The 26636-nt window shown below is 37.1% G+C and overlaps 1 protein-coding gene across 1 annotated transcript in view; it reads right to left on the bottom strand.

Annotated features, from left to right (window-relative positions):
* Positions 1–1327: 1327 nt before the first annotated feature.
* LOC104913755 (ephrin type-A receptor 3) overlaps positions 1328–26636 on the bottom strand; it is a 37273-nt gene continuing 11964 nt past the window's right edge. Inside the window, exons 2-6 of the mRNA XM_010721264.3 lie at positions 21221–21406; positions 16204–16265; positions 13708–13917; positions 3532–3681; positions 1328–1540 (exon numbers count right to left, since the gene is read on the bottom strand). Of these exons, the coding sequence (XP_010719566.1) occupies positions 1343–1540; positions 3532–3681; positions 13708–13917; positions 16204–16265; positions 21221–21406 (806 nt within the window). The 3' untranslated portion in view covers positions 1328–1342. The remainder of the gene's footprint in view (positions 1541–3531; positions 3682–13707; positions 13918–16203; positions 16266–21220; positions 21407–26636) is intronic.

Here is a 26636-nt window from a genome sequence, read left to right as displayed (position 1 = left end):
TTTCCCTAACCAGTCACCCAGCAGGTAACAGAAATACGCACTCTGGTAAGGATGCTGATTAATGTATGTTAGATGCTCATCCATTAAATCATGAAATGTAATTACTGTGCAAGAAGACTTCTCTCAAGTATTTCTAACAGCAAAGCCCATTAGCAAGTCTTTCTTCTTCCTCCCACCTCTGCTTTCTTTCTGATGCCTTGGGAGTGGCAGCAGACAGTGGCCAGGATAGCCACACGAGCAACATGAGCAACACCAGATACACAAAAAAGAAAGCAAGGTCCATGCAGCTTGCCTAATGGCCCACAGCAACAGTGCAGCCCTCCTAGCTGTGCTGCCTTATCTGTTTCCTTCTGTGCTTTCCTGCTAGATTGCAGCAGGGAGAAGGGTGCTATGCCAAAAGCAAGGGTCTGGGAGGAGTGATTTGCCATCTTCAGTTGCAAAGCTCACCTCATGGCAGAATCTATACTCCTGCCCTGAAACAGCTCTTGGAGACCTGGGTGTGAAGAACCAGCATGGACCCCCTGACACTCTGCCCTGACAGTGGGTGGAGAATTCTTCATAAGCATTTGTGCTAAAAATAATTTCACATTTCTTCAGACCACTAAAGCAAAAGTATGAAAGTCTACTAAACCAAAGATTTTATTTCACCACATCCATCTTAGGTGTCAACACACTCTTCACTTTCTCTCAATAATTCTTATTTCATCATAGAGATGTTTCAGAATGTGTTGAATAACCCGTATTATAAATGAATGGTTTTAATGCAACTAGGAACACTGTATGGGTTGGAAATAATTCCTAGGTAAGGCATATATCAAACAGCAAAAGTAAGTGCATCTTTAAGACTGTGAGTCCTACTGAAAGCAAAAAGGTTATTGATATGATTAAAGTAACTTGTCAGCACAGACTGTAAGAGTGTATGCTATGTGCTTGGATCCAATTCTGAAAGATACTTAGGAACATGGCTAGCTGTGACCTATGAAACACTGATCATTTAAAGCAACATCCAAGGTTAGATGAGAAAAAAAGGAATATTACACAATGACCAAATCTTTCATCTCTGTCTCTCACAAATCTCTGCTCAGTTGTACTGTGGGTTTCGTAACCATACTATACTAGCTTTGCAAAATTTGAATTATAGTGCATCGTTAATAAAAATAGCAGCAATGATAGTCAAACAGTTCTCCCAAATGGACAGACAGAAAGCTCTCTGTCCTCTTTAAGACTGCAAATATTTATGGTTAGAAAATTAAGAAGTAGGTAAAGAAATGAAACAAATTCTAATTATGAAAGAAAAAGAAATCAAAGACATTTAGTCACATGCAATGTAGGATCTAATATGTCACCTTGCTGCTGCATTGGTGATTATTTTCAGACTGCTGGGATTACGGATCAGCTTATCCAGGATGCTGACAATCTGCTCAAACTTGGGTCTGTTGTTTCTGTCTTTCTGCCAGCAGTCCAGCATCAGCTGATACAAGGCAGCTGGGCAGTCCATAGGAGGTGGCAAACGATACCCTTCATCAACAGCCTTAATTACCTGCACAAGGATAAAAGTTTTTGAGAACTTGAAGGCACTTGCATCAATTTGTTTTATCAGTTCTATGAACCACATTAACATGGACATTCAATGTTTAAACAATTGTGTTTATTCATTAATTGTCTTGCAGTGCAATGCTCTTGGTTTATCTGCAAAGTAAACCAGGCAGTAAATTAGGCATGCAGAAAGGGCTGTGGGAGAGTTAAGATACAGTATATGACTTTGAGGAAGGTGAGAGTCTAAAAAGGATCTCCACAACTCACATTTGATTGAACTAGAACCATAAATAAAAGCTATAGTTAGTAAGCTGCCTGCTTAAATATGCTAAAATCCAAAAGGTCTTGAATGTCACTTGTCTGACCATCCTTACAAACAGGTGTGTCCCATACTCTCCAGTGGATGCTGAAGAAGACCAACCAACCTTGTCATAGAAGACTGTACTGGTAGGTAGAAGGTCATCTTGAGAAATGAGTCTGTAACTGATCTCATAGAGCCAGAGAATACTTTAAAAACTTTCCACAAGGTAACTCAATGCTTCCTGCTATGAATCCTTTATCAATTGTTTAGATTCAAGCTCTTTTATCAGTTGTTTAGATTCAAGGCCAATGAAATCAAAATCACCACGTGACAAAACAAAATTTAGCCCAATATTAACACTTTCTAATATAAACTTTTCACAGTGTCTAATAACTATTGATCAGTCCTACTGTATACATCATAAGTCAAAAAACCAACATGTTGTAAGTAGAAAAATAAAGGAATATTTTGTTATCCTGTCAGTTGCTGGTTTTTTTTTTCCTTTTTCCTGGATCAGTTAGTAAAAAACCAGGAAAAATCTGAGTTAGAACAGGGATAATAAAAAAAGTCCATAATTAAAGCAGCCAATACAAAGAAATAGGTTAATGTTTCTGTTTCTCATTTTAGTGTGAACAGTTATTATAGAAAGGCATCTCACTAGTATATCAGCTTATGTAACACAATTAATTAAACTTTATCAACAATTGAAAAGCCTTCATGACTAATTAAAAGATATACATAGCTTGCTGCAGACTTGTATTCCACATGTACTAATTTGAAAGGAAAACTTTTCTTCTGTTATTTTTCCTATTTAGTATGGTAGTATGCTAGACAGCAAAGTATGTCTCCAACTGTGTTACTGACATTCTTGAATCTAGCACTAAAAATATAATCCTTTGGGAAAATCTATGTGCATTAGTGATTGTATATCAGAAGATTTGGTTCATATCTCCCATGGAATAAAACTAGGATTCTTATGGCAACAACAACAAAGAATCACACACACACACACTAAAAAAAAAAAAAAAAAAAGATATAACAACAATCAAGCTTGGGAAATATTATTCTTCTTAAGAAATACTGGGAGAGATACATTAATCATTTGATTTACAGACTTGGATAGTTTATTAGTGCTGCAAAGAAGCCTGCATTTGAAGTCTTCTAATATAATCACTCTACTACTCTACTTTATCCTTTAATTCCTTCCAAAAATATTTTGGTTTCACTAAACTTTTAGTAGAAATACTGTATTTCTATTTTTCACAAGCTTCAAGAGCAACTTGTTCTGCATATTTCACATTTACTGAAAGCTTCTATGTGGTATTATAGAAGTGGAACCAAAGAACATCAACAGAAATTCAGGATAGTTTTCTAACAATAATCTAAGGAATGTAAAAGGCAATGACACCACTGCGGTGAAACTGTTTGAATCATCCTAAAGAAAATCAACAGAGTGATAAAATTCTTTAGTATGCTCCTTCAGAAGTCCAAAATACCCAACTAAAAATATATAAGCTTTTTGTTAAGCTCATTAGAACTTATTCTTTGGCCTGAGAGATGGAGAAATTTTCACTTCTACATCTTCTTCAATGTCAACGTCAAAAACTCAGAGCCACCTGGTTTCATTATGCTTCACTTACTTTCACAGTCTGATCCTCTGTTTGAGAACATAACTCAGATAACAGCATACTTACATCCTGGTTGGACATCTCCCAGTACGGCCTCTCTCCATAAGACATCACCTCCCAGAGGACAATCCCGTAGCTCCACGCATCACTGGCTGAGGTGAACTTCCGGTATGCAATGGCTTCTGGTGATGTCCATCGGATGGGAATCTTGCCCCCCTAACGGTAGAAGTAAACAGCAACAACAAAAAAATGGCTCTACTGCCATGAATAGATTTTTATTTTTTTTTATGATTGATTATTTTAAATTAATCTCTAAGATTAACATTTGATCTGTGCAAAATGATCTGGATTTGGTTTCCAATGTGACATTTCAAGTGAACTCCCTTTTAGCATGAAACCTGCAGAAAAGACCCCATGTTTTCTAGCACAATTAAGAAAATCAAGGGGCCCCAAATTTGCTGTGTTTCACTAACCCAAGCCGTCAGCTGCAGAAGGTACTACACACAGATTGCCCTCTCCAAGCCAAAAGACAGTCACAGATAAAGATTTGGATAGGGTTGTTTGTGCAGGAAGGAGAGAGCAAAAATATCTGGGGAAGTGGATTTAAACATTCTTTTACAGTCACAAGAGAAGCAAGCCATCTTTAAATGATTTAAACATGAAAAAATTAAAGCTGTTGTTATAATTAATATTGGAATTCTGGGAACCGCTCTCTCTGATTATGGTCACCATTTGGTGCCATAGGTCAGATTAGTAAAATGCACTCAAGTAGCTTCAAGCTGAGTTTCTGCCATAGGAAAATTAGAGAGAAGAGACAGTTTCTAATAGTGCCAGCTATGTCTGAGGGCTTTCAGACTCTGATTTGTGGATCACACGTGAGAAAAGAAATTCATACAAGACAACAGTGCAAAATTTCCTACTTAAGGTAGGTCTGGACTGAATACAGTATTTGAATACAACAAATTGTGACAGTTCAAACTGTTTCCAGTTCCAGGGATGTGCAACATATCCAGGGATGTTTTCTTAAGACTTCACCCTAGACTGTAACCATTTAACACACCTCTGAAACCCTCATTATACTACAGTCTGCTCATATACCTAGCTTCACAATCACCTGTGCGGGAAGGGGGTGCTATTATTCCCACTGAATAACCAGCAAGAATTAAAGCATAAAAATAATATCTGTGTACCTGCACTCAAGGCAGACATAAACTCATCAGCTTTAGTTTAACTAGCTTGGTTAACAGTAGAAATGTGGACATTAAGTGTTCATTAGAAACCTAAATACAGCTCATTTTAGCACCTTAGTGTCTGCGATTTCTGCACAAATTAGCTTAAATATAGTCAACACAGGTGCAGTTTATTCAGCCTGCAATTCAGAACTACAAAATGTCACCAAATATGTCTTAGAAGCTTGGCAAAGGTCAGAGATGGGATCTAATCTGGCACAGAGATCTGTATGGATCTCATCCTATTTAAAAGACTCCTTATCTTAACCAAAAGCAAACCTTCATTTCACACATAACCCTTACAATTAGGTAAAGACTGAATTTCCACATTACTTGTGGACCAGCAAATAGGACACAGTAATTACATATGGGCATTTCAAACCACTGTTTCGTTACAGAAGCCAGGTTGGAGATCCGATGTCTCTCTGTTTCAGACTTCAAAATCTATAATAAAATGTGCTTTAGTCAAGAAAAGTACAATCTATTTTCTATTCATTATACGTTATTTGTAATTCCCAGTGCTGCTGTACTGAGAGCATAAAAATGATTTTGTTTTCCTCATACTCTATTGAGAAACAACACTATGCATTTTACAAAGGTCCTGAATCCCCCAGTGAGCCCAAGGCACAGCTAAGAAATGAGTAAAGCTCTTGCATATTATGGTACTTTAACAGCAAATTCATTTGCCCTTTATGATTCGGAGGTGATAAAGATCTCTATTCAACTTTTTCAGCCTTTTTTCTTTATGTACTAATAGCCAACTTTGTTTTCCTCTCCTCCCATGTCTCACACAATAAGGAAAGTGAGTACTATGGAGAAAGTCAACCTCATCTAGTCAGTGGCAATCCTGCCCACAGCAGGGGGCTTGGAAGTAGATGATCATTAAGATCCCTTCCAACCCAAGCCATCCTGTGATTCTATGATCCTAATTTTAAAGGAATAAAACTTCACTGTCACAAATAGAAACAGTTTCCAAGTCAAACATCTACCACTCATCCCACAGGCTTAGAAATCATCTACAAATCTGAGCACACTCAGAGCGCAGCAGAAAGGCTGCAAAAGTAGTAGGTCATACAGGAGAACATCAAAACTCATGCTTGGTTGGAGAGGAACAGTGATGCTATTTTACTTATGTTGGCATAATGGCTGGTTGTGCAAAACATCAAAGTGTCACTTTGGAGTACTCAGAATTCTACTCTTTCAACATTTGAATTTCCATAGCTGATCTCAGGCTCACTTTTTTCAATTTTGTGTTAAAAGGTGAAATGGAACCCTCCTTGCAGATTCTTAGAGACATAATTGTCAGATGTCACATGGAAAAATGTGTTTGTGGCCAGAACATAAGAACTTTGTGCAATGAAGGGAAATATCATGTTTGATAGAAGGTCTTTACATTTAAAAGAAATGTATACAATTATTACAATTTATACAATTGAAGAAAATAACTTATACTAAATGATGCTAATTAGTCTCCAAGCATTTTGGGACAGTTTTAATGATGGATAAGAAAGATTATTACATCAATGAAACAAAGTTCTTCTAGATTTGTTTTTAGTGAAAAGTACACAGACCGTGTACTCTATTACAAGGAATTACATTTTCTTTGCTAAATATTAACTATAACTCACTACAAATCTACAGACACATGCAGCATTTCCATAAACAAGAGTAAAATAAGGAAAGTGTTAAAATGTAGCTAAAAAAGAAATCAACTGTCACTGAGCAGACTACAATTTTGCTATTCTGCTCCACAATTTATCATAAAAATGTCAATCTTCTCTTTGTTTAAAGAGGGACTTTGATGACTTATTTCATGAATAATTCAGAAGCGAGAATAGGAAACAAGTTCTACTAAGTATGTTTTATATACACAAGTGTTTAAACATAAAAACAATTCTTCCCAAAGGACTATGCAACATGTACATTTTCACAGATGTTCAAGTATCAATATATGTAGGAAATCTAAAGAGTCATATCAACCTAAATACATGCTTTTCTGTCACAGTTACCTTTGAAAATGTTAAGGCTTACTGTGATTTAAAAAAGCCTATATTGCAATTGCAAAAGCAGGTGATCACTCAGCACTAGAAAGTCCCTTCTCAACTTCTCTCCATCATTTTAAAGAATTACATACATTTTTTAGACATTCATCATCTCCAATTTTTCTTCTTTGTCTGGGTCATAGCTATCTTACATGAATTGTCTTTGTACAAATTAAACTAAACACATTCTCATAGACCACAGACTTGGAGGTAGGAAAACTAGATTCCTCTACTTCTTTCTTTGCCTGTCACTTGTTTGGTATTTCTTTGCCACAGTCACTCCATATTTAAAATTAATATAATGATTTTTACCCTCCAAACTGTTGTGATGATAGTACTAAGAAATCCTAGTCGTATTTTTTTTTGCTATGTATTGTATGTTCAATAGGCATTCATACAATTTAGCTTTCTTTATTTGATATTGCTTAATAGTTTCAATATGAGCAAATCATACCTGACAATGGGATTACAGTATTGGTGGATAAGGGAAGAGATACTGTTGTCATCTACCTGAACTTCTGCAAAGCATTTGATACTGTCCCACATTATATACTCGTCTCTAAAATGAAGACATGGATCTGATGGATGGGCTAGTTGACAGATAAAGAATTGACTCGATGGTTGCACTCAAAGAATTGTGCACAATGGCTCGATGTCCATATGGAGACCAATGACAGGTTATGTTCCTCAGCCAGTATTGAGGCCAGTATTATGACATGGACACTGGGACTGAGTGCACCCTCAGCAAGTACCAAGCTGAGTGATGTGGTTGACATGCTGGAGGAAAGGGATGCCATCCAGAGGGATCTTGATGGGCTTGAGAGGAGAGCCCATGCAAACCTCATAACATGGCCAAGAGCAAGGTAATGCACCTGGTACAGGGCTATACCAAATATAAATACCAACTTGGTGATGAGTGGATGGAGAGTAGCTCTGTAAAGAAGGACTTGGGGTGGATGAAAACCTTTATATAAGTGAGCAATGTGTTCTTGCAGCCCCAAAAGCTGACTGTATCCCAGGCTGCGTTAAAGAAGTGGAGGTTGCAAGTCAGAGGAGATGATTTTCCCTCTCTTCTCCAGTCTTGTGAGACTTCACCTGCATTACCGCATCTACCCTTGCTGCACCCAACATATATCTGTTGGAGAGAGTCCAGAGGAGGTCCAGGAATGTTATCAGAGGGCTGGAGCACCTCTCCTATGAAGAAAGACTGAGAAAGTTGGGGTTATCTAGCCTAAAGAAGAGAAAACTCTGAATAGGCCTTACATTTTTCCAAGCATCTTTCCAAGACTTAAAGGGGGCCTACAGGAAAGATGGGGAGGAAATCATTATCAGGGAGCATAGTGATAGGACAAGGAGTAACATTTTTAAGCTAAAAAGGGTATGGTTAGGTTAGATATTAGGAAAAAATTCTTTACTATGACAGTGGTGAGGCACTGGAAGAAGTTGCCTAGAGAAGCTGTGGAAGTCCTGTCCCTGGATGTGCTTTGAAAGGGCCTTTGGTCAACCTACTTTACTGGAAGGTGTCTCTGTCCATTAAAGGGGATTTGGAACTAGATGTTTTTTAAGGTCCCTTCCAAAACAAATCATTCTAGGATTCTATGATATCTCTGTTGCTTATTATCCAGAGCAAAATCTGAAGGTGTAGTATTATTAGCTCCTATTCTTTAGAATTAGGATTGTTGGGAAGCATAAAACTTAGAATACAAATGAGCAACAAAACAAAACAAAAAAACAACTCCAACATCATAGATATGCCAAGGAAAACAGGTTCATCCAAATTTGTTTGACACAGGCTTATAAAAAGGAATTTACATTTGCATACATCATTAGCTAGTTTTACTGATTATTTTCTGAAGATAAACAGAAATTTCTTATGTTTTTTGTCATTGTCTCCCTGTAAGCATATGCTTAGTGTGAGGTTAGATAAGCTCCCTGAATTTGAGAAGAAAGCCTTAGTATTAGAGACGGTCAGACTTTGTTATTGCAGATCCAAATCCCTGGGAGCCCAGGTCGACACTCTCACAGTTTGAATTTAGTAAGCCAGCAGCAACTGATGGTTTTATCCACTCTGGATGGAACTGTGATTCCTACAGTATCTGGCTGTTCATTCTAATTCATCTCAAGCCAACGAAGTCCCCACTTTATTTCTCATGAGCCTGGCACAAGGCAGCTGTTTCCAGGCCTTCGTACTCCTTCCAGCATTGTGATTTATCACTTGTACAGGATGACTGTCACAGGCCGATCAGCCACAGGCTCGGGGAGAGCAAAATCAAGAATAATTGGATCTAACAGGAAAACTAGAACAACAGTGCAGGAAAACCTGAAGGTAAAAGCCTGGAATTAATTCATTACCTTAGGACTTGGATTAATTTGGGGACACCTTACTGGGGCATAGCAAGATGGTCTCATATGAGAGAGATGAGCCTGGTTAACACTAATAAGCACCTTAAAATTACACAGCCTTTCTGCTTCAGCCCTTAATAATGAATATTTTATCTTGAATCTACCTCCTTCTCAAGTGATGAGTGCCAGTTCTGTCCTATACACTTACCAGGCAAAATAATTTGTCATGGTTCTTTTTTTCTTTTTTTTTTTGACAGACCCTTCGGAGGACTAAGTCTGTATTACTATGTTTTTGTATACCAAGGAAATGCAGGACAGATATCTCCTGTCAAGCAGCAGTTGCAACAATGTGAAGTGAAAGAACTGTTTCAGCAGAGAGAACATGCCAAGGAGTGGTGCCTCACTGTGTCCACTCTACTCTGACACAGTTATATGGGGACATATTATCAGGACACTTACCACCAAAGCACAATGCTTTTGGAGTGACGCAGATTTAAGGAGAAGTCAGTTATGCATGCAAATATAGGAACTGGATACACTGAAATGCTATGAACACCACTGATGTGTCCAAAGATGAACTTAAGCAGTCTATACTCATCTACTGATTACCCAAATACTATACACCTGAGAGACATAATTACAGTCCTTCTACATGTGTGATGGTTTAAATTTAATTTCAGTTCATACTGTTCCACCTACTTGTCATTTGGACATCTAAAAATAATAAGAATAGAAAAGATCAATTTGACAACGAAAACTTTAATATAGCCTTGGCCTTTCAATTAAAATTGAATAGGTGCAGAGTACATAGATAATTACAGTACATCCCCTCCAGCACATTTAGTGGGTTTGCTGCAGATGCTGGTTTCTGCTTCTGTAAGCAGGAAAACCTCAGGCTACTTTGGGCTTTCTGTGGTATGAAGGCAGTGACAGTATCTCAGAAGCTAAAATATGATCCTGTCAGGTAGCAAAGTTTTCTTATAAATCCCACTTCTCCATATTTCATATCTTGGAATCATATAATATAGAATGGTTTGGGTTGGAATGGACCTCAGAGATCATCTAGTTCCAACTCTCTTGCTGTAGGCAGGATGATCTTTCCCTGTGCTTCAGAGCCCTTGTACAATAGTGCAAATATATTATAGATTATATATTGAAAAATGACAAATTATATCATTTAGGCAAAAAAATCACACACAGCTTCTGAGAACAGAACAACATAACATTCATCCAGTTAGTGTTTCATGAAAGCTTGAATGGCTGACTGAGCTTTTTTTGGTGTACATCAATCCAGAATTGCATGAATTAAAACTGTAATTGTTCTCAAGCTTTGAATTTTACAGGTGGAAAATAGGAGTGGAAGAAGAAGTGAAAGAGAAGTGCAATGAAGCTGTGAAGCACAAGTCTTATGAGGTGTAGCTGAGGGAGCTGGAATTGTTCAACCTAGAGAAAGGAAAGCTCAGGAGAGACCTTATTGCTCTCTGCAACTGCCTGAAAGGAGGCTGTGGTGAGGTGGGGTCGGCCTCTTTTCCCATGTAACTGTGGTAGGATGAGAGGGAATGGCCACAGAGCTGCTCCAGAGGAGGTGCAAGTTGGATATTAGGAAACATTTCTTCTCTGAAAGAGTGATCAGGAACTGGAATGCGGTGATCAGGGAAGTGATGAAGTCACTGTCCCTGGAGGTGTTCAAGAGACATCTAGATGTGATACTAAAGAAAATGGTTTAGTGGGCAGTATTCATGGTAGGTGGATGGTTGGACTAGATGATCTTAGAGATCTTTTCTAACTTTATTGATTATATGATTCTGTGAAATACGTAAAAGATTTATTTCCTCAAGTATCTCTATACATTTGCCTGCTACCTCTGATATTAAGCAGAAAACTAGGAGTGTGATACATCCTCTTCAATGTTTGAGAATTTGGAAATTTGGTTATAACTTGCTTTCATTTTGCTCTTTTTGAAGATGCTATTAAGTAGTCGCCATCCTTTAACCATAAAGGCATTTTATTGTTTGTTCTGATGTCATTATTTTAAAAACTATTTTGTCATGGTTTTGTCATAAATGCTCTAGGAGCAGGCCTTGTGCCGTTACAAGGCAGCTACATCATGAAATACCTACCTTTCTGCCAGTTGCTCAAAGAACAGTGTCACAGAGAGCTTGGGGAAGTGGTCAGGAGCATGTAAGCATCACCAGGAAGTATGACAGGAACAGTCTGGGTCTTAAATACAGTGAAGCTGTGTATCCACTCAGGGGAAATGCACTCTGTGGAATGCTTTCACACTCATGGTCCTCAGTTGTTTAAGCTGGGGCCCAACCATGCAAATGCCCAAACTATCTGCTTCTGTGTACAAAATTCACTTCAAAGGAAACTCAGGTAGGGAGACAAACAGCAAATGCCCTTGTCCTTTTCTCAGAATCAATATGTGGCTGAGTTATATTCAGTGACTGTTTTTGAAGGAAATTCAATTGTCCTAGGTTGTATTTGAAGGTTTTAATTATCTGAGCATCTCCCTGGAGCAGTTTGCAAATACACCATAAATGCCAGATGGAGTTTACAGAACACAAATGAATATACTTCGCAAAATAGTTTCTTTCCATCACACTTCATTATCTAAATGTAAATAGGAAGTTAGACTTAGAAAATAGGTGGCAGAAGGAGAAGAAGAAAAGAATTTCAATGCTGCACTTGGCCACAGACTATTTAGATGCAACACTGGCTGGAAACACTGATGCTGAGCATCCTGGTTTGTCCTAGCCCACCTGGTGATATAAGCCATTTACAGCAAAATCCACCTCAGTTATAAAGCTCTATGATGTGCAGCATGCTGGGGATTGTTTTTTTTTTCCTGACTTTACGAATTTTTCGTATAAGTTAACTAGGACTCAAAAGTGTCTTCAGGTCTTAATGTGAGTACCCCAAATGCCCTTACTAAATTATTTGTTTGCATGCCAGGCAAATTTTGGAACATTAGAGCTTACCTTTGAAGCCTGGCAAAGGCATGTGTCTTGAGGATAAGTTGTGCAAGGGATGGGAGGAGTCTCACCACGGAGATATTAACAGACGGGGTATGTATAAGAAACAAGAGAGATATCTTATGCGTGGTGCTGGGAATGTGTTGTATAAGTCTTTGAGTATTATGCTTAAATAACCAGAAGGAGAACAGCAAGAATGATTAGGATTGGAAAAAATGTTTAGAAAAGAAAAGAATGGAGGGATATGTGTGAAGAGCAAAGAAACTTCAATGCATGTGAATGGCTCCTTTCAAGAGAAGACTGACCATCTGCCACTAGTCAGTGGTGAAAGGACAGACGTTAATTGCCTCAGCTTGCAAGCATACATACTGGGAGAAGTCATATGACAAGGCAACAGGCTTCTGTGATTGAACTATAGGTGATTTTCTTTTAAGGAACTCTTCCATTATATTAATATTTAACTATAAATGTTACGCCTATACTGAACATGAAAACTGCTTTCTCCTATTAGTGTCTCTTTATATTAATCATGAGAGAGATCTCTGCAGACAGATCCTAAAGCAGCATGTATTGCACACTTCTACCAATGTGCTACACTTCGTCAGAAGTCAGAGAAAGCACAGAAGGGTCAAGTAAAGAACAATGTCCTTATATATGATAAATTGTGAAGGTATGATTGATAAATTTACATACAATGTGTATATATACATATTCATATGTATATGAATGTATGTGTAAGAAAACAGCTAGGATACCTTCATTTGTTTTTTCAATTAAACTACCACAACAATTGCTTGTTCCTGTCAGCGATTAAGAATGAAGGAAACCCTAGAAAACCCATATCAAGATTCTGCTGATACATTCTACTCCAATTTGTTTTGTACAGTGGAGAGAAAATGGCTGCTACACTTCATTATAAATTTTACTTGAGCATGATATCCTGTGAGCAGCTCTATTTCAGACAAAACCTTCTCTATCTCAGATGGAACAAAACAGTTAGAAGTAAGTCTGACATCATTATGTCTCTAACAAAGAGAACCACTTTGAGTATACAATATAAGAAGAAAGCACAGGATATTTTAAAGAAGACTTATTTTTAATCTTACTCAAGTATTTTCTCAGTTAGATGTACAGCAGCAAGTATGAGTGATGTACCCTTTATACAACAGTGATCTCAGCTCCAATCAAGACATAAATAGCATCATACTGTAAGGTATAAAAACAGAAAGATAATAAGATTTTTTATTTCTGAGTGTTGGTTTTTTTTTAAAAAAAAAACTGTTTAAGAGTTGAATAACCAGTGTGACAAAACCTTCATGCATCAAGTCTTACATCACTGTGTACCAAACTACCTTAGGCCCCAGTTGTGGTATTCATTCCTTGATATATACAGCAAAAAGAAACCTAGCCATGAATTTTGCACACTGCAAGGAAATTAATCTACCAACAGGATGTTTTCTTACCTTCTGTCTTTTCTGAGACTTAAGTAAAAACAAAGCTGTGATGAGTTTATGGTTTCTTGAACACCTGCAGCTAAGGAAGATTGGAGAGCCTCTGCAGCAAAGAATATAAGCTTAAGGGACTTCCTCAGCTTTCAGACAACTTTATCATAACAAACAGTGTAATTTTAAAAGGATAAATACAGAAACTCACCCTTGTTGTGTAAGCAGCTTCTGGATCATCTTCCAATACACGGGAAAGACCAAAATCTGAGACTTTGCACACCAAGTTACTATTGATGAGTATATTACGAGCAGCTAGATCACGGTGGACATAACCCATATCTGACAAATATTTCATGCCAGATGCGATCCCACGAAGCATGCCTACTAGCTGAATGACTGTGAACTGGGCATCGTGTTTCTGGAAAACATTTGAAATGTCATTTCAGAGATTGTTAGTGCTCCTCCACATATAAGATTTTTGATTAAGATTCTGGAAATTCCTTAGGCAAAGAGCTCATTAGTCAGAGATCAAAAGTTAAATGCCACACATGGCACTACTTTGATCTGTAGAGAATAATCTCCCCATCAGCTGAGAGAAAAGGGACAGATTTTCCATTCAGATAAAAATTCAGTTTCTCTCTTCTTGTTCTCATCAGATTTTTAATTTCCTTTATGGGCCCTGTATAAAAGTGGTAAATAAATCTAAGATGTGCATGCCCCTGAATCTGGAGTGTCAGGACATTAGAGAAACAGATGTCTAGCTTCACTGAAAGGGAACTGGTAGTGAAAATCCCCACCTTACCCAATAGACTAATGAGTTTTATATTATGTAAATATTATTTTTTTAGCTGCAATAAATGCTGTCCTGATTCAGTGGCTTTCAAATGCCTCCCAGATTAGAACTCATTTCTCAAAATTTTCCTCAACTTCATGAACACGAAATCGCTCAAGCACACTGTGGCCTAGAAAATTTCTAATTGTCTACTTCTAGACACATGTTTTAAATCTCTCGGCTCTTACTAATGCTATTTGTTAACACTGAGCTTTGATATTGATATACAGATACGTAGACAACAGGATAACAGTATGTCCTACAACAGCTCTCAAATGAATCCCCCAGTGCTATAAATGTATCATCATGGGCAGCTCTCCAGCTCTTCCTGCTGTTTCTTCCAGAACTTTATTAAATACATTGGAGTTGGCTCTGCCACGTGTGATGAGCTCACACAAATCAGCCTGCAAGACTGATTGTAGTCATTTCATTTCTGATTAATACACTTAGGGGCAATATTAATGCTGTAAACATTAGATTAATATATGGCACAGAGGATGCTCAAAGAGCCTCTCAGAATTCCCTTTCATGAAGGAATTTATTATTATTAAAGCCTCTTGGCAGTTCCCTACTATGAAATCTTCTTTAACTAGAGCCTGCTGGGAGGGGATCTATGTAGACCCTGGAAAAGATTTAGCTGGAAATCACAAGAAAGTTTCTAACTATGAAAGGAATGAGATCCTGAGATAGCCTTCCAATAGCAATAAGAAAGGCAAGCTAACTACCTTTAAGAAGCATTTGTAAAATGGGATATATGACTTGGCTTGCCTGTGATATTAAGAAGTCAAAAGGTTCTTATTCTATGTTTCCATGCAAACACACTAAAAGAAAAAAATAAATAAAAAGTCACACCTAAATGAACGAACAAGCTAAACAATTGTTTTCTACAGCCAGAAAATATTTTCCTTTCCACAGAGCTTTCTTCAAGGATTTCAAGCCTACACAAAATATATATCTCTCGGTACAGGTATAATACATTCAGATACAGTGACACATTATTTATATGTATTTTACATGCTTCAATGGACATCGTAACACATACAGCACATATTGAAACTAAGGTTGACAATTTGCTCCCTTTTGGGGTTAAACGTCTAGATGAGTGTTATGAATTTGGGGGATAATGTCATTCAACCGTGGTAGAACCAAAGCAGTCTTCCAGACAACAGCTGAGTTTGCCCTAACAAATTAAAATTAAACTAGTGTTTCCCCTCAGACGGGATTTCATTTCTGCTACACTTCTTGTTTTGCCACATGTAAATCTTGGTGACACAGGGAGCGTTCAAATTTTTTTAGGCTCGCTACCAACTTTGACTGAAAACAAAGATAAATCAACAGCAGTTGAACAGCAGTATGTCTAAGGTTGGGGAAAGAAAACAGGCTAATAAGGTTTGCTAGCAAAACATTTCAAACACCCTCACGTAAGGGCTATTCCCTAAACTTTTAGCATTTAGGGAAATGGCTCTTGGCTCACCATTACTAGTTTACCAATAGCATTTCCACAAATCTGTTCACTTTGGAAATCATTTGCAAGACATACAGGCTGCCAACCAATAAGCACAGCTGTATTACAGTTGTAGCTGTGCCCCAAGAAAAACAATTTTTATTTAAATGTGCCAGAATTATTTTTATTTAATAGACATGAAATGCAAATATTACGAAAAATGTTTCACGTCTTTTTGGAATAATAGTGGCAGGCAGCAAGCTGTCAAAATGCAAAAGCAGATCCTTGCAGATCATAATGCAGACAACCAGTGGAAATAATGAAGTATTAAGGATGCTCATGATGCATCAGAGTAGAGTGGCTACAAATTCATAACAAGCTCAGAACAAGAGCCGGTCATGCCCAATATAATGATCTATTGCACTCACCCGTAGGAAGCTGTCCAATGAACCATTTTCCATATATTCAGTAACAATCATAACTGGTTTACCTGCAAATACATTACAGAGGTCAGGCATTTAAAATGACTGAATGATTGATAAAAATAGGCATTTCAGACCTGTATCCAAATCTACCAAATCCCGAGGAAGATCTTAGTGTTAAAATAGAAAGCAAAAAGATACATACAAAAATTGCTGTGCCTACAATACAACTGTGTTTGCAACAACATCAACAGAAACAGAGTTCCTTTGCTACAAACTGGTATGATTTTTAGCAGGTGACACATCCTGCATTTTCAGCACACTGTGCCTTGTCCAGCACGTGAGCCAACCAGTTGCATTTATGCAGTTGTGCTCTGCCAGGCACATATCCCGATGTTTCTTCCTTAAGGGGGGGATTGGGCATGGGCTACAGAAGAGACACAGCTTGTCTCCTCAGGTGTCTTCTCTGCACAACAGAGGGGTGAGGGCTCTGCTGCAGTGGCACAGCCAACACGTTCCTGATGCTCAGTTACCCGAAAGTAGCAGCATGCTACCTTTAGTATTACTCCTGCACCATTGGAAAGCCTCTCATATATGAAAATTCATCTGGGCAGATTCAGACCAGTTTGTGAAACTGTTCTTTCTACACTAGGGTATTCTGTAACATAACTAAGGTATTATATACAACTTTGACATACTGAAGAGAAATTAATACAGAAATGAATGTGATTACAGCAAAGTTTCCAAAGGTCACTGCCCTGGTAATATTTCACCACCATATGCAGTTTGTTATTTCATAATATTTTTTAAAGCTTTGTTTATTTTCTCTTTATGGTAGAGAGAAAGGTGGGTAGGAATATGGAGTTATTTAAGGAGATAAACTGTTATTTCACATATAATACAGGAAGGCTTCTGACCATAAAAGCATGACAAAAGCCTTCATATGGTATAGCTGGTGATACTTCTTTTAAATGAACTTTTAAAAATGAAAATAAAAATAAAATTGAGCAGGATGAGTTTCGAAGATGTACCTGCTATAATCAGAATCCAGAAAGCCACGAGAAAAGCAAAGCAAATTTTAACTACACTTTTTTCCATCCCTTACTCCCAAAATTTTCAACAAAAAGAAATTCTTAAGAAGAAAAACATTAATTTCACATCATTCAAATGATTTGAATTCTTTAATGACTTTTCAGTAGAAAATCTTTTGTCCTCTCTGCCTAGATGAAGGGGTTAAAACACCTTCTTTCTGCTGTGCAGCTGATGCATTATGCTGTAGGAGACACAGTAACCGGAGTTAATTGACTGTCACCCATTAACCACTTTCCATTCATGGAACTATGTTCCATGAGAATGGACTTTCCATTCAAAACACTGACTTAGAATTATGTAAGATATAGTAGAAATAAAAGACCGAATGATGTAAAAATTCCAGAAGTTTTCTGTTGCTTGCTTACTCTTGTTGCTTGCGGGAAATATGCAGTCACAGAAAATGTACTGTTTACATTGGGTATGCAATATTAGCCCAAAGGTATTTCTGGACCTTTAAAGTATATGGCAGCACTCTACTTTGGCAATCCAAAACTTTCTATGATAATCCATGCAGTTAGAAACCAGGAGAAAGTGAACTTGTTTTCTGTATAAGCTCAATTTTATGACATGTCAGAAAATTGAAATTTCAGTAAGAAGATCCATCTTTCAGCTTACTAGGAGAGCATCTTCCTGCCTTGATCACCCAAATTAAGTCCTAAGTGCAGGGTTTCACTCACATCCAGTTAGAAATGTGTCCGTAATAAGAAGCATATGCTCTGAAGCAACACTGTGCACTTTTAAAAGAACACTCTGCATTCATTTATCAAAGCACAGCCGTTCAAACACGATAACAACTTGTGTCAACAGTGTTGCTGAAATTTATTATACTAACAAATTGCTGTAAAATATTAGTAAACTATGCAGAACATGTGTGCTGGTTATTAGGATTACTGACTACAGCACGCCTGGGAGATTGGTGTAAAGGAAAATTAGGAACTGAAATCAATTTGAAGCAGAGGTCTGAAGCTGTATTTGGTGAGTGGAACTCCTTCACATTGCCAGCATATCAGCAGGCAGATCCCAGCCACCACAGCTGGAGAACTTCTCGTATCAACAATCCTGCTGTAGGGATTGCAGTTACTGCAGCTTCAGAAGAGCGCTTAGTATGAGAAGTTGAGTTCACCTCTGAGACCTCTCAAAAGACTTGAGCTAATGAAGAAAGGTCATATTGCCTACTTATCTGGATTAGGAGAGATCCAGAGAGTAATTCAAAGACTTTCTCCTAATGGTGTATATAAACCAGCGCTTATGAGTGTGATTTAATAGCTATCATTACAAAATATGAACACTTGCTAAAACGTTATTACAATATAGTAGCTTGGTTTAAAAACAAAACAAAATCAAGACAAGGAAAAAACAAACAAACAACATTCCTACTCCTTCCTACTCCTCTGAAACTTTACTGGATGTTAAAGAGAAATAAAGGATTATCTTTTCTTGCATTTATGCCATTTAATTTTACCCAGTAAAACAGACAGAAATACTTCCAGAACAATTTTCTCAACCTTCATATTACTATTCCAGCCATCTGGAGAGGAGGCTGAATCCCTGATGCTTATATTGACTTCAGCTGGGAATACTTGGATGTTGCTCTCTCATAGTTCAATGTGATAGACAGCAAACCCTCCCAGCCACCCCTGAGATAGAGAGCAAGTCTGATATGAATACTGCCAAAGAATAAACTTACTAATGTTCTCCTAACAAGAATACAAGAAGTTAGAATTAGTAAAGCACATTTAGAAGCAATGCTCAAAATTCTGCACTCAGAGCATTAAATTATTTTTCAAAGTGCTACAGAAATACAAAATGTATCAACGTAGATATCAGCTCAGCTGTGTACTGACACTTTTGTTTCAAGAAATTCAGGGTTTGTAAATGTTATTTTGACTGCACAAAACAAATGTCATTAAAAAGTAGGAGGTAACCTGAATTTATACACGCAAATCCAGCAACCCTTTTGTAATAGGAACTGCAATGTATGAGTTGAAGAATAATATTTTTGTTATCTAAATCAGCAAAACAGACTTTCATAAATTATTCCTAAAAGAAGAATTATAATTGTATTTATTTCTAACATATAGGGGCTTACACACTTTTCGTCATTTATTTTGAAGCATATTTGAATTTATTTCACATACTTCGTTGCAGTAAGCTATGAAAATCTTTTGCGCCGTTCTGTTTGTGAAATCTTCAATGACCCACTTTGAAAAACAAGATTGCTTAGAAACAATAAAACCATTTACTAAAAAGAAGTAAGAGCTGTATTCTGCCCAGTTAAACTGAAAATCCTCTGCACGTTTCATGCAGTTCACTGAAATGACAAGGAGATCTTCTTTCTAAAGGCATGCTTTATCAGTAGAGTCCTCTTGCATGAACTAGAAAATATAGTACACAATTTTTCCACTCCCCTGAAGAATTTCAGGGCACCCTGAATTATCTTTAGCTTTTAAGAATAACTCATGCGAAGTCTTACCGACATCCTACTTAACAATCACTACAGCACTTTGGCCATTAAATTCATCATGTTATTTTGCAATGGAAACTTAATGTAGATGAAGTCTTTGAATTTATGTCTTCCAGAACAAGCTTATATTTCATGCCTATATTTCATGCCTATTTTCTGTTACCAACTATTTCTGTCTTTGCATCCCAAAGTAGAGGCCAATCAGCAGCACAAGGAATGAGGGCCAGAACTCTCCTAAATAAGGCAGCACCACAAGCAGGAGATCCCATCAGCTGCTTGTAAAGAGAAGACCTTGTTGCTCTTGGGAGCTGCTTGGAAGGTTGGGAATAGGCTATTGCAGCTGACTTTGGACAGCTAGGTAAGACCAATATCAGCATTCAGGAATACCTGTTAAAACATGCTACTATCTTAAAGTGGAGCTGAAGAGGAGCCGGAGAGGGTTCTTCAAATATGTTTCTTGACCAGAGAGGTACTATGTATGGATGGAGTTTTTAACTATTTCTTTGTCTCAGAAGAGACTGCTTTCTTATCATAAACACTGACAAAATTATGCTTTAAAACAAAACAGAAACTATCCCATAATCCAATGGTAGATTTAGAAAATGTGCATTAGAAAAATACTTAAACATTATCAATGAAATAAAATTAATTTTATTACCAACAGCTTAAAATTTTTGAAGAGATTTTTACCTAAGCAGTATTAATTCTATAGGCTCTTTAAAATGCCTCACGCTGGTACATACTGAATATCACACAGAGCATTTTCCCTGCATGAAAACCACGTAGGAAGAAGGGTGGACTTATTTATATACTAGCATCAGTTGCTGTAGCCAGGTAGGCTGTTCATTAACTTTCGCTAATGATAAATTCTAATGATTTAGTTGAAGGCAGAAAGTATTGCTTCAGTGCAATTAGGAAACCTTAGGATACCAGATTCCATGACTTCTAATAGATTATATCTGCAAGTGCCTCTTGGCCACTTTGTAGTAATTTATAGCCCTGAAGTATTAAATTGGTTCCTAAAATCTGCCAGCTTATTACTTAGCTGCAATGTTCTTTAGAAATGCTCCTTTACTCCACATCATCTGTTCTATTTTCAAACAGACTACTTATATTCCCCATTTTTTTCCTATCTTATTAACCCAGTGTTCTGTTTTTAAGTCCTTGATATCCTGAGAGCAGCAAAACAGACAAAGTCCTTGTCTCTTTGCTGGATCCATCAGCATAAGTTTACAAACATTTCCTTTCTTATCTCTCATGGATGATATTTGGTGAATTCGATCAGGGTTATGACAAACATCTCTAGAAGGATTTGCAGAGCATAAACACTGATGAGTCAGTGTTTTCGTCTCTTCTACTCTTTCTTGACTGATCAGACTATCACAGAATATTTTAGGTTGTAAGAGACCTCCAGAGGCCATCTGGTGACAGTTCCCATGCAAAAAATAATCTCATGTTAAATCTTACTTTTAGTCACAACGCCCTCCAGTCGGATGATGTTGGGATGGTCAAACTGCCCCATGATGCTTGCTTCTCCCAGGAAATCCCTTCTCTGCTTTTCTGTGTAGCCAGCTTTCAGAGTTTTGATGGCCACTGAAATTTCCTTTTTAGAAGGCAGCTTCAGGCGCCCACTGCACACTTCTCCAAATTCCCCTAAAAAAAGTGGAAAAAAGATGAAAGATTAAATGTAGTTATTTCATGGGGATTTAAGAAGACTCACTGTTCAGAAAAAGTCCCTAAATTGTGACATCTACTGATAGACCACAGACGTGAACTCAAAGGTAGACTGCAGATCATTACTTAACATTTCCAGGCTTCTACTCTCTGGCTGTTACATTGGAAAATGTCACCTACTTGCACTGAAAGTTCAGATGACTGCAGAGGAGAGGAGTGTATAAACATCACCAGAAAATTCTGATTTTCTTTCCTAGGTGATGCAATCAGACAACAGTAAGAGGGCAATAAATTAACACAAAGTATCGGAATAGTTGTGTATCCTTGACAACATTAAACTCATTTTGACCAGAGAGAATTTGGTTCCTAATTATTTTATTTATTCCAGTTAAAGATTACATAAGTGTCTGATGAAAGTAGGCCATAGAAATTACTTTTGTTCTCCATTATTCAGATAGATCTAATTGCGTAAATACATCCTGTCACCACGGGCCTACAGGACATGATAGTCCACTATGAATATTATGCCCATTGTGAATTGCATGAGATCCTTAAATAGAAAATAGCAACGTATGATGAATGTTTACTTTTATACAATATGGTTTATCCACTGCCATGTAACATCCTGGAAGAAATAAAACTTACTTAGCGTTTAAATGAAAAAGCATGAAACGTTAACAGGCTGATGGAAGAAAATAATTCACTCAGAAATTTCCATATTTTTTTAATGAGTACACTAAGAATATAAGTTTCAGTTTCTCAATAAATAAATATGAATAGTAATCCAATTTTGATTCCCAACAATCCAACTCTTCCCATACTTAAGACTTCATACAATACAATAAAGTGCACAGAGAGCACCTAGGTTAAAGTAACTTTCAGAACATTTTGCTTCCTTGTTTTAATGACAAAATAACTGAAAAAAACAGAAAAAACACTATACAAAGAAAGGATGACATTCAGGAAAATGGGGGACAGCAAGAATTGTCCTACGTGTTTACACAGGAAACAATTTACTGAATAGAAAAGAAAGTCTTTATAGAAACTACAGAATTGGAGGCTTTCAATACTCATTTTCTGTCAATAAATGCATAACGTTATTTTTTTTCCTCCTCAAAATATGTGAGATCTAAATGTAAATAGCTTTTCTTATGCTATATTATTTCTAGTGGTCTCGTATAGAAAGTTTGACTTGGAAAGCAACAAGCCCCGTAAAACAAAATCTAGCCAACATCATTTTTATGCAAATTGGGAATTTTGTTTGTATTCGTCAATAAAGTATAAAGGAAAGTGATTACACTATTTATATATAAGCTTTCCCCAGCTTAATGTTTGATAGCCCTAAATTCAGCAGAATTGCTACACCTCTGAAGAGCAAAGGCTTTTGGAGCTCATTTGCTTGCAATGATTCTCTCTTTACCCATGCAGCCAATTGTTCACATTAAGCAATATTTAAAAAAAAATAAAAAAATCAAAAGCATACAAATACAATATTTCTGATAGGAAAATGGTTGGCATTAGAGTCCATGTCCCATTAGTGGCAATCCAATTCAGGAATGATGAAGAGTAATAGCAAAGACCAGAATCTTAAAAATCCAGCTTGTGTGCTCATGTTTGTAACTCAAGGAATTGAGCCTATTTATTTACAACAGGGACTGAGGAAAGGGAGAGATGATAATGGCTTTGGCATATCAAAATCATAGTTATAAATAAGATGGGCACTGACTTATTTTTCTATACAAAAGAGGCAAAACAAAGAATAGTTGTAAATTAGAATAAAGGTCAGTTACATCATAAAAAAATGTACCACTAAGGATGCATGGAGAGCAGAAAAAAATGTTTTTGTGAGTCTGTGAACTCTTTTATCTTGGAGATTGTAAAGAATACTCATCTATCAAGGAAATTTCCTAACAAGATCCGTTTTTGGTAAGGGCATCAACTTAATGACCCCTAAGGGTCACTTCTCAGCTTTGTTTTCTAAGGTTCCTCTGTCAGATAGGTAATCTAACAAAAAGAATCTGAACAAATATGTCAAAGGGTAACAACCTTTCTCTATTGGTAACCCAGACTAGATTTAAGTAAAAAATATAGAAGTTAAAGCCATAATATGTTATTATCCATTGCTGAGCTGCTTCATCCCCTGGGCATGATATTGTGCTACTAATATATTAAACACTTTAAAAAAAAATCAACAGGGTATATCTTTATATAAATAGGAATGTACTACTAAAATATTTCATTTTAGTAGTATGTCCATTACTTCAATCGTTATTTGTAATTTCAGGCTGACAAGACTAGCAAGAGCTCAGAAAATGAATTGTAAAACCTATTACTGGTAAGTAATGAGTGCTGAATTCTATTCAGAGTTCTTAATTGAAAATATTCAACCTCTGCAAACTAAGACGACCTGTATGCTTTACCTACAGCAAAAACTTCTTCAGTTCAAACGCTAACTCCTGTCCAATACTATCAGAACATCATAAAGAGGAAGACAAAAGCATGACTTTAAAACACAAGGAATGGGGAAAATCGGCTTGAAATAAACAATATAATGTTCAGCTTTGTATTCCTTTTTCTCTATGCTTTCACAGTCCAAAAAGCTGTAACAAGATAATCTTAAAACTATTGGTCAGGTAATGTCAATAGAGAGTATATGTGATTTCAGCAAGTAGTCTAGGCAGTAAGTCCTTCAATTCAGTCTGGAATAGTATATCTGATATTTATTTGGCTTTTGAGAAGGTAAAGGTTATGGCTGATGTCCATCAGCATGGTCCCATTTAGCCATGGCTGCATAATTTAGATCTCGCGTGATTAATTAGATTCCACAAGTGCCTTGAGGCCAGTGGATGCTACAGGAGACTAAAAATCAGACCCTTCACAGCAATTAATCTTTCTGGTGCCTGGGAATATGAAATGAGTTTACTTTCTAGAAAAAAAAAAAATCTAAATCAACAGATCAACATTGCTTTAGTTCCTACTCATAAATGACTGTGAGTAATCTGGAGAAAGCTCACCAGGTAAACCAACCACTCTAACTTTCAGTTCCCTCACATACACGACATATGCTACAAAAGTTTATGTTGCCAACATCCACATTGATATGCAGTTATACTACATTTTTTTCCTGTAAATCATTTCTATACGGTCCCAGTAGGAAATGGATTGGGTGCATCCATATATAAAGAAACAGTAACTCATCAGATATTATTTAGGAGGAAAAAAGCTTTGTACATGAGATGGAAGGTGGAAAATCTAGCACTGATCTTAAGAGATGGGGTTGATGGCTTTTTATGTTAAGCCTTTCTGAAGTACTCATTTTTAATTATGCTACATCTACAAAAACTGTATAAGCTGCCTTGCAGACTGATGTGTCTATTTATACGTGGAAAGCAAATAGATATTATTAGTAGGGCAGTTTGAAATACAAAGATCCCTCTTCATGAAATCTTAACTTTTTTAAACAGGCTGCTTATGGCATCACGAAGTGGCATTGGCCATGCCTTTGGATCCAAGGGACAAGTAAAAGATGAATCTGTGAAACTGGCAGGTGCCTTAACTATGCTGTGTTTTGAACAGTGATTACACTGCTTTTATTTGCATGAAACTCCCTCAGAGCTGGAGGGGCAGCTGAGTATTTAACTGAGCATTTAACAAGCCTCAGGAACCTCAGCAGCTCTATGGCAATACACTGCATGCCCTTGCTGAGACACTGCAATGTTTTGCAATAAAACCCCTAAATGTTTGAAGTACTTTGGCCAACACAGTGCTATGCTACAAGTATGTTTAAACTTTGAAAGGAAAGCACAAATGTGCTCTGTGTTCAGCAAGGTACAATCATATGTCAATTTTAAATCAAGAAATCATTTTCCTTAGTATTCTCCTGTGATCCAATTGGATTTAAACTTGTTAAGTGGTTTGTTGAACTGGATCCATAAAAACAAGTGAGTTGTTTTAAAAGAAGGAATTATTATAAAGAAAAACCCGAAAATGTGACTCCTGACCTCAATTTTCTTACGCTTAGCCTCTCACTAAAATCCCTTGTGTTTTTCTTGAGGTTCTTTTGGATAAGAGAATTTCCTTATTACATTTGAGAATGTTCTCAAAGCTGCGTAAGCTGCCCTCTATTTTCTCAGAGATTTTTGGCTAAGGATGTGAAAAAAATACATGGAAAAATACCCAAGAATATCAAAATTACTTCTCTGACTTGAAGGTCTTGTTATTTATGTCATAATTTAATGTAGTCAAATGAATCTGTATCTTTTTATAATTTCATTCACACATTTGTAAAAGAGAGGGGCAGAAAAAGTCTAGGTCCTTCACTCAAGGAAGTCACTGACTCAAGAAAGAGATGGGAAATACCTTTCTGGTCTTGGAGAGGAAAGAAAGTGCTTCTGCAGAAGCAGTCTAGAAGACACCCACTGCATTTCACATGACTTTCATAATGCTCTGATTACATAAGCTATCACATGTAGCACATGAGGACAGTGTGAAGTAATGCTACAAACTAATTTTGGAAGCTCTCACCACTGCATGGAGTTTTCATTTCATCTGCATTCCCTCTCCCCTTCTCCTTTTCTTTTACTTCCTATTGGCATCTTTTGGGACTGTTAATAGGAAATGATAAATTTAATGCCATATGTAGCTTTTAAGCTGCATGAATCTGAGTCATGGCCTCATAATGTATACAAAAGTGAAGCCCAGCTTCAATGCAAAAGACCTGTAGGTTTTGATGTTGAACCTGCTGTCACTTTCACTGGAGTGGAATGGAGCAAAGAGACTTATTCTTAAACCACCTGGCTGTTCTAGGACATTTAGAGCAGTTTTTTTTTCAAGCTTCTCTGAAAGGCATTCCTCCATTTATAGAGCTCATACTTGGCCAATTTTGGTTTATCTCTCACTCTCATGTGCACTTTTAATTAAAGATATATCCAAACAATGAGCCGTACAATATGACATATTGTTGTTTCTTAGAATTTGCTTTCTAGATTCATAAACTCTGGGCTCTCCAGTACAAAAAAGACAGGGATCTCTTGGAAAGAGTCCAGCGGAGGGCCACAAAGATGGTGAAGGGCCTGGAGCATCTCCCCTATGAAGAAAGGCTAAGTGAACTGGGTCTGTTTAGCCTTGAGAAAAGACGACTGAGAGGGGACCTGATCCAGGTTTATAAATATCTGAGGTGTGGCGGCCATAGTGGTGAGGCCAGTCTCTT

This window comes from Meleagris gallopavo, chromosome 1 (assembly GCF_000146605.3).
Source record: "Meleagris gallopavo isolate NT-WF06-2002-E0010 breed Aviagen turkey brand Nicholas breeding stock chromosome 1, Turkey_5.1, whole genome shotgun sequence".
Classification (NCBI taxonomy): Eukaryota; Metazoa; Chordata; class Aves; order Galliformes; family Phasianidae; genus Meleagris; species Meleagris gallopavo.
This window is presented reverse-complemented; position numbering and strand designations above follow the sequence as displayed.